The 9,334-nt window shown below is 42.8% G+C and overlaps 1 protein-coding gene across 1 annotated transcript; it reads left to right on the top strand.

The window, feature by feature from the left end:
• The first annotated feature begins 2,955 nt into the window (after positions 1 to 2,955).
• Positions 2,956 to 9,308, top strand: LOC115174852 (serine incorporator 1-like). Its single transcript, XM_029733793.1, has 10 exons — positions 2,956 to 3,085; positions 4,324 to 4,485; positions 4,599 to 4,792; positions 4,949 to 5,028; positions 6,570 to 6,707; positions 6,857 to 7,026; positions 7,175 to 7,265; positions 7,368 to 7,512; positions 7,650 to 7,874; positions 8,369 to 9,308. Exons 1-10 carry the CDS (start codon positions 3,047 to 3,049, stop codon positions 8,505 to 8,507), a joined length of 1,383 nt encoding a protein of 460 aa, XP_029589653.1. The 5' UTR covers positions 2,956 to 3,046; the 3' UTR covers positions 8,508 to 9,308.
• Positions 9,309 to 9,334: the final 26 nt, after the last annotated feature.

The following is a 9,334-nucleotide window of genomic DNA, read 5'->3' as shown; positions in this document are numbered from 1 at the left end:
TGCGGGCAGCGAACGGTTGAAAAGCATGCATTTGGTTTTACTAGTGTTTAAGAGCAGTTGGAGGCCACGGAAGGAGTGTTGTATGGCATTGAAGCTCGTTTGGAGGTTAGTTAGCACAGTGTACAAGGAAGGGCCAGAAGTATACAGAATGGTGTCGTCTGCGTAGAGGTGGATCAGGGAATCGCCCGCAGCAAGAGCAACATCATTGATATATACAGAGAAAAGAGTCGGCCCGAGAATTGAACCCTGTGGCACCCCCATAGAGACTGCCAGAGGTCCGGACAACATGCCCTCCGATTTGACACACTGAACTCTGTCTGCAAAGTAGTTGGTGAACCAGGCGAGGCAGTCGTTAGAAAAACCAAGGCTATTGAGTCTGCCGATAAGAATACGATGATTGACAGAGAAGAAAGCCTTGGCCAGGTCGATGAAGACGGCTGCACAGTACTGTCTTTTATCGATGGCGGTTATGATATCATTTAGTACCTTGAGCGTGGCTGTTCCCACATCTTGAAGCATGTGGGAACAGCAGACTGGGATAAGGATTGATTGAATATGTCCGTAAACACACCAGCCAGCTGGTCTGCGCATGCTCTGAAGACGCGGCTGGGGATGCCATCTGGGCCGGCAGCCTTGCGAGGGTTAACATGTTTAAATGTTTTACTCACGTTGGCTGCAGTGAAGGAGAGCCCGCAGGTTTTGGTAGCGGGCCGGGCCGTGTCAATGGCACTGTTGAACCTCAAAGCAAGCAAAGAAGTTGTTCAGTTTGTCTGGGAGCAAGACATCGTGGTCCGCGACTGGGCTGGTTTTCCTTTTGTTGTCCATGATTGACTGTAGACCCTGCCACATACCTCTCGTGTCTGAGCCATTGAATTGCGACTCTACTTTGTCTCTATACTGACCCTTAGCTTGTTTGATTGCCTTGTGGAGGGAATAGCTACACTGTTTGTATTCGGTCATGTTTCCGGTCACCTTGCCATGATTAAAAGCAGTGGTTCGCTCTTTCAGTTTTGTGCGAATGCTGCCATCAATCCACGGTTTCTGGTTGGGGAATGTTTTAATAGTCACTGTGGGTACATCACCGATGCACTTGCTAATAAAGTCGCTCACCGAATCAGCGTATTGATCAATGTTATTGTCCGACGCTATGTGGAACATATCCCAGTCCATGTGATCGAAGCTATCTTGAAGCGTGGAATCCGATTGGTCGGACCAGTGTTGAACAGACCTGAGCACGGGCGCTTCCTGTTTTAGTTTCTGTCTATAGGCTGGGAGCAACAAAATGGAGTCATGGTCAGATTTTCCGAAAGGAGGGCGGGGAAGGGCTTTATATGCGTAGCGGAAGTTAGAATAACAATGATCCAGGGTTTTGCCAGCCCGGGTCGAGCATTCGATATTAAAGTGATGGTCATGGAATCCACGGGAGAGATTAAACAAGTCCATCTAACCCCCTTTATTTTTTAAGATGTTTTATTTCCATTAAGGAATTAACATGATTCCAGAATTCTCCCTGCTTGTCCACTTGACAACAGCCCAGGATCTATTCACCACTAAGAGGTTTTGTTTGTTACATGTATTTAACCGCTTATTTCTGGCACTAAACAGTCACCATATATACTTTCATACATTTTTTCAACTGGTACCAGGGGACATAGGGATGAGTCTTGTGAGGCCTGTGGGACTTTCCTTGGGTTGCACTACAATCACTGATCTATCGGAATAGAATGAAAAGGCATAGAGCACCATGCATTGTAACCATTTAGAGGAGGAAAACACAAAGTTTCAAGTTAAAGTCTCAAGAGAAAGAGGTACAAATGTAGTCTTGGTCCTGCCACTGATAGCCAGCAAAGAGAGAGCAGAATGGTAGATACCGCTGTTTGTCTGGAGTGAAATTGAAGGGAATGTAAGACAATTCATTTCATTTATTCCACCCTGGATACAGTTGCCTTCAATATGTAACAATGTTCATTGAACAACAATGAACGCATTGTGTTTAGAACCAACTAACAGATTCAAAGCAACAAATATGCCAATTTTCTGAGTATGTTGCATTTATTCACACTGGTGCATGATCACATCTTTGATCACATACGCAAGGCTAACCGGAAATGAGTCATAGATGGTGGATTCCCATAAAAGAAACAGAAGTGGCAGTGAGATTGTTAAGAAAGAAGTGATAACAGGGGTGGCATTAAGTGTTGAGGAGGATCAGTTCAAATGGAAGATTCCCGGTGTCTGTGATGCCCACCGGTTGGTGTGATGGAGAGCGTGGGGAAACGGAGAAGACATTGTCTGTCCTGCTGAGCTTTGATGTAGAGTCTTTGTCAACAAGGTCAAGTTAGGAAGTGTAAGTTATCCCATGAGAACTTTTGTTTTCCGAAAATGCCAGTTTATGGGCATGTTGCAGTAGTGTGTAGTAGGGAGATCCCTAGATGTGAGAAGTGTGCAGGAGCAGTGACGGGAGTGGTAGTGGAAGATGGGTACTGGGTGAGGGATATTGAGAGGATTCCTGTGGATAGGCAGAGCCCAAGAGAGAGCAATGGGAAGAATATGTGCTTCAGTAAGGTGTGATTTTTAGTATTCATAGCCATGGTTGTCAATTGTACTGTATAAATGGATCGGAAGTCACAGAAAATAGAGGTAGTGGTGGCTGCCGCACAGAAGTACTTTGGATTGCAAGGATTTTTTTCAAAACAGTTGCATGGGTGTTGAGTGGAGTTCTATCTTCTCAGACCGCTGGAATAGGATTAGATAGGGTTAAATAGTGGAATGGGGTGTTTTTTTAATGTTTTTTTAATGGTTAATAGTTGGCAGGGCAATTTTAATTTTCTCAAATTTTGTGTAATTTAATGTAGGTCCATAATTTCATTTCGGTACAGTAGGCCGTGAAATGCCTCACACACCAGTACAGTAGATGGCGGTATATGCACTTTCAATTGGATGCGATCCACCAACCAAATCCAAAGAAGAAGCGCGATTGTATTGTAAACAGACGAAAAGCATCCATCTTTTACAGCACAGAGAAGTCTTATTTCGGCAAAACATCATGGGGGCCGTTCTCGGACTGTGTTCCATGGCGAGTTGGGTAAGCCTTCGTTTTTATGATAATTTAAATAAAAGTCGACATCACTCAGATCCACTTTTTTTTTTTTTAACGGACCGAATCAAATATTTCTTCAGACGACAGTTTCACTAGCTACAGTAATCCTAAAGTAGCTGTGTTAGCGTCAATGCACAACAACAAAGCCAGGGTGGTTCCCTGTTCAGTCTGGCCTGGTGCGTTGCCTTTTAATCAAATACATTGGCCCCGGGTAATCTTTCTAAAACATGACCACAATTTTAGCTAGCTAACGTTAGATGGTTAAAATGATCATCATGTTATTGATAAACAATCGTCATATGCAGGTTTTGACAGTTCGATCCCCGAACTGGTTTGCTTTGCTTGCTCTCTATACATTTCTACATAGAAAACTAAATAGAAAACAATACCAGACATATGCCTAACTGAACTGAGTGCCGTGATGTTCAAGAGTATTTTAATGACCCACATTTCACAATGCACTGGTAGCCTAACTGGAGACGTCATAGTTAACGTTAGCGGTTATCTAGCTAGGTCTCAAGTAGGCCTACATTGCTGTAGAAATGTATAGAGAGCAAGCAAAGCAAACCAGTTCGGGGAGCGAACTGTCAAAACCTGCATATGACGATGGTTTATCAATAACATGATGATCATTTTAACCAGCTAGCTACCGCCCGGTACTTGGAAATATTGCAACACCGTAGCTAGGCATCAAAACAGAATCAAATGTCAGATAACCGTTAACTATGACGTCTCCAGTTAGGCTACCAGTGCATTGTGAAATGTGGGTCATTAAAATACTCTTGAACATAACGGCACTCAGTTCAGTTAGGCATATGTCTGGTATTGTTTTCTATTTAGTTTAACTAATCATATTCCTGAACTATTTTCAAGCTAAAAGTGTACCGTTAACTGCCTGGTCTCTCTTCCACATTGGTATCAACTTGATTAGGTTTGACACCTGCCGTGGCCAGATCTCTATTCTTAGCAGAGATTTGGTTTCCAAAGCAGTTAGCAACTTGGGAAAAACAAGTGTGTTGGTGTTATGTCAACCCTATGTAGATGTATTAACTTTTATCAATGAATGAAAACCCTATTGACTTTGTACTTAGGCTATATTCTAACTGTAAAACCATTCAGCGGTGGGCAGATATATTATTCTGTCAGCATCAGTTCTATACTTGTATGACTTAGCTAATTGGTTTTAATCACATTTAACCTCATTCCCTTGTCTTGCCTTGTAGATCCCCTGCCTGTGTGGCACTGCCCCCTGCCTGCTGTGCAAATGCTGCCCCAGTGGGAATAACTCCACTGTCACCCGACTCATCTATGCCTTCTTCCTCCTGCTGTGCGTGGGCATCGCATGCATTATGCTCATGCCAGGGATGGAAGAGCAGCTCAAGAAGGTACCAAACTATGTTTTTTATGTATTTGATATACAACATTAACAATTAAGACAACTAATTCTACACATTTTTGTTTGGCCTGACTAATTACTTGTGCATATTGGCTCTTGCAGATTCCAGGATTCTGTGATGGGGGAATGGGTACATCAATTCCAGGTGTGGAGGGTCATGTCAACTGTGATGTCTTGGTTGGCTACAAGGCTGTGTACCGTATCTGCTTCGGCATGGCAATGTTCTTCCTGCTCTTCTCCCTCCTCATGGTCAAAGTCAAGAGTAGCCAGGATCCCAGAGCTACTATACACAATGGGTAAATAGCACTGTGTCTTCTTCATATATGGGTAATGACAATATCAGTAAGCATTATATACTGCAATGCAGGAAGAGAAATAAGGAACAAGGGTATCCATAAGTATATTTAAGTTCAAACGGGTCGATCAGTTAAAATACTTGTGCTTTCTTTTAGGTTTTGGTTCTTCAAGTTTGCTTCTGCGACTGCCATTACCATTGGTGCATTCTTCATTCCAGAGGGTCCCTTCACAACTGGTAATGGCCTTTTTCATACAAATAATGTTTTTCTGTCTCATAGAAATATACAGTACCAGTCAAACGTTTGGACACACCTACTCATTCAAGGATTTTTCTTTATTTTTATAATTTTCTACATTGTAGAATAATAGTGAAGACATCAAAACTATGAAATAACACGTATGCAATCATGTTGTAAAGTGTTAAACAAATCAAAATATATTTTAGATTCTTCAAAGTAGCCACCCTTTGTCTTGATGACAGCTTGGCACACTCTTGGCATTCTCTCAACCAGCTTCACCTGGAATACTTTTCCAACAGTTTTGAAGGAGTTCCCACATATGCTGAGCACTTGTTGGCTGCTTTTCCTTCACTCTGCAGTCTAACTCATCCCAAACCATCTCAATTGAGTTGAGGTTGGGTGATTGTGGAGGCCATGTCATCTAATGCAGCACTCATCAATCTCCTTCTTGGTCAAATAGCCCTTACACAGCCTGGAGGTCTGTTGGGTCATTCTCCTGTTGAAAAACAAAACATAGTCCCACTAAGTGCAAACCAGATGGGATGGCGTATCGCTGCAGAATGCTGTGGTAGCCATGCTGGTTAAGTGTGCCTTGAATTCTAAATAAATCACAGACAGTGTCACCAGCAAAGCACCATCACACCTCCTCCATGCTTCACGGTGGGAACCACACATCCGGAGATCATCCGTTCACCTACTCTGCGTCTCACAAAGACACGGAGGTTGGAACCAAAAATCGTACATTTGGGCTCATCAGATTTCCACCGGTCTAATGTCCATTGCTCGTGTTTCCTGGCCCAAGCAAGTCTCTTCTTCTTATTGGTGTCCTTTAGTAGTGGCCTGATTCACGCAGTCTCCTTTGAACAGTTGATGTTAAGATGTGTCTGTTACTTGAACTCTGTGAAGCATTTATTTGGGCTGCAATTTCTGAGGCTGGTAACTCTAATGAACTTATTCTCTGCAGCAGAGGTAACTCTGGGTCTTCCTTTCCCGTGGCGTTCCTCATGAGAGCCAGTTTCATCATAGCGCTTTATGGTTTTTGCGATTGCACTTGAAGAAACTTTCAAAGTTCTTGACATTTTCCACATTGACTGACCTTCATGTCTTAAGGTAATGATGGACTGTTGTTTCTCTTTGCTTATTTGAACTGTCCTTGCCATAATATGGACTTGGTCTTTTAACAAATAGGGCTTTCTTCTGTATACCACACCTTCCTTGTCACAACACAACTAATTGGCTCAAACGTATTAACAAGGTAAGAAATTCCACAAATTAACTTTTAACAAAGCACACCTGTTAATTGAAATGCATTCCAGGTGACTACCTCATGAAGCTGGTTGAGAGAATGCCAAGAGTGTGCAAAGCTGCCATCAAGGCAAAGGGTGGCTACTTTGAAGAATCTCAAATATCAACTAGAAAAAAGTAAAAATAAAGAAAAACCCTTTAATGAGTAGGTGTCCAAACTTTTGACTGGTACTGTAAGTGTAGCTAATAATACTCACTTAGCCTGCAGCTAGTTCACACTTCTCTCCCTTAGTTTGGTTCTACATAGGAATGGCTGGAGCTTTTTGCTTCATCCTGATCCAGCTGGTCCTGCTGATAGACTTTGCCCACTCCTGGAATGAGTCCTGGGTGGAGAAGATGGAGGAGGGCAACTCTCGCTGCTGGTATGCAGGTATGGTAATCAACAGGAGCTTCTCTTTAAGAATACCTTGTGAAAATGCACTGGTGACAGGTTGAGTTAAAGCAACCCTCTGTCTACACTTAACTCCAACTGTCCTCATTGTCCACAAATAACCAGTAAGTCTAATTTCTCCCGTGCAGCTCTGCTGTCTGCTACAACCATCAACTACATCCTGTCCCTGGTGTCTCTGATCATGTTCTACGTCTACTACACCCACACTGACGGCTGCACTGAGAACAAGGCCTTCATCACTGTCAACATGCTGCTGTGTGTCGGAGCTTCAGTCATGTCCGTCCTGCCCAAGATTCAGGTAAGGAAGTGCATTGGACCAGCATGTCACCTCACTCCATGTTGTACCCCAAAAACCTTAGTCTCTGGACCTTCATCTTGTATAATAAACATCTAATCTAATATGTTCTGACACATTTACATCTTAGTGTCACCGCTTTTCTCAACAGGAGTCCCAGCCAAGGTCCGGGTTGCTGCAGTCTTCCATTGTGACTCTGTACACCATGTATCTCACCTGGTCTGCCATGACCAATGAGCCAGGTGAGAATTTTAATGATCAAATGTCTCCGATACACCAATAAATGGCTAGCTCTTCATCAAGACAAGCACTCGAGTAAATGTGTTTGTCTTTGTCATCCACAGACAAGAAATGCAACCCAAGCTTGCTGGGTATCATTGGCCTCAACAACACCACCCCAGCTGGTAAGGACCACCCTGTTGTTCAGTGGTGGGATGCCCAGGGTATTGTGGGGCTGGTCCTGTTCCTGATGTGTGTTCTGTACTCAAGGTAAGGAAACAAGTCAGACCCAAACAACGTCTGCAGTTTTCTCTTTGAAAAAACTGCTAATGCTATTTTACCATTTACCAGCTTTGTGCAGTTGCTATTGACCCTGACAATAACATGTTATCCATTCATTCCTATAGCATCCGCAACTCCTCCAACACCCAGGTGAACAAACTGTCTCTGACCAGTGACGAGTCTTCCCTGATTGAGGATGGCCACCACCCTGAGAACTTTGACGTGGAAGATGGTGAGAACCGTGCCGTGGACAACGAGAAGGACGGAGTCACCTACAGCTACTCCTTCTTCCACTTCATGCTCTTCCTGGCCTCCCTCTACATCATGATGACCCTCACCAACTGGTACAGGTGTGTATCCTCACTCTCCTGGATTATTTGGTCTGGTAGGATGATAACTAGGCAATTGCAGTAATGAGTCTGTAGCCTTAGTATTGAATATTGTGAAATATACACAGGTCATAACATGTAGAAGTTGTCCCTTTTCAGGTTTAGAAGAAGTGACCGCTCAATGCTAACTCCCTTTCATTTAAGATGGTTAGCTTAGCTAGTAAACAAATCGGTGGTGGTAGTCAGTCGTTTTTAACTTTAATGCAATTGATTGATTAAGTATTACAGGAACATGTATTTGGGTTGACATCCATACAGGCATTATACTCTGATTTCTACCTCAACATAGTGTGAAATGCACACAAACAGTAGTCTAAATGAGATCTTTCCCTCACGGCCCTTTTCCCCCACACATTTCCATGGCAATTCCATTGTTTTGGTTGAGTTTGATTGACCTCTTTTACCACATCTATCCCTCCTGAGTTTGACTTGTCTGTTGTTTTTGATTTTCTCAGCCCTGACTCCAACTATGAGACAATGACCAGCAAGTGGCCCTCTGTCTGGGTGAAGATCTCCTCCAGCTGGATCTGCATTGCCCTCTATGTGTGGACCCTGGCAGCCCCACTGGTCCTGGTCAACCGAGACTTTGACTGATGATCTAAAGAATGAGGGGGGCAATCATTTGCTCATGATCAATTTGAATATTCAACTCGTAAGGTGAACAAGCTCTGTAAATACTGTATGTGCATTCCCCACCCACCCTTTTTGTTAATACACTGCATGCATGCTATAGTATTGAATACATGGGTGTTTTATGTAACATGTTTTATCCTATTGCAAAATTAAATAATGTTTTTTTGCCGAGTTGGGGTTGTAAAGGTAGCTGGGGCTTGGAGAGATGGTCAGTGAAAGGACTCCTCCTCAACTGTAATTGACTCTGGTTAAGAGACATTCAGAAAGAACCATTGATTTGGGCAAGACTGCTTGATGTTTGATATGCTACACTTTGCTTTAAGTTATGCATATGTAGCAATGAAGTGCAGGGTTTCAGATTTTAGCTCATTGTTGTAATCCAGGGACATTTCCATCAGTGATGTACCAGTGGCGTGATATTATAGGCTAATCTACCATCATGCTTTGCTGTGCTTCCCTTTTCAGAACATCCTCCCAAATTGCAAAACTGAAACTACAGCTTTCCCTTTTGTGATCATGCACATCTTGTGTTATAGGTCAAATATTAGTCCCTCAGTTTTGTGTACCTTGTTACTTATGATTCACACTGGAGTTATCTTAATGTAAAATACTGATGTTCAGTGGATAAATTATTTTGTAGATGCTTTAACATACTAGAAATGTGTATTCATTATTTCCAGCAGACTGACAATTGTTTTTGTCTTTTGACATGTATTAAAGTGCATTGTAACCCACCTTTTAATAAACTTGAATATACCTTCACCTACAGAACAAAGCATTCAGAATGT

Source organism: Salmo trutta, chromosome 35 (genome assembly GCF_901001165.1).
Source record: "Salmo trutta chromosome 35, fSalTru1.1, whole genome shotgun sequence".
NCBI lineage: Eukaryota > Metazoa > Chordata > Actinopteri > Salmoniformes > Salmonidae > Salmo > Salmo trutta.
This window is presented reverse-complemented; position numbering and strand designations above follow the sequence as displayed.

Coding starts and splice junctions, on each gene's coding strand:
- LOC115174852 (XM_029733793.1), top strand. CDS start 3,047: ATGGGGGCCGTTCTCGGACTGTGTTCCATGGCGAGTTGG. Junction 4,486..4,598: donor TGGAAGAGCAGCTCAAGAAG/GTACCAAACTAT, acceptor TGGCTCTTGCAG/ATTCCAGGATTCTGTGATGG. Junction 7,513..7,649: donor ATGTGTGTTCTGTACTCAAG/GTAAGGAAACAA, acceptor TCATTCCTATAG/CATCCGCAACTCCTCCAACA.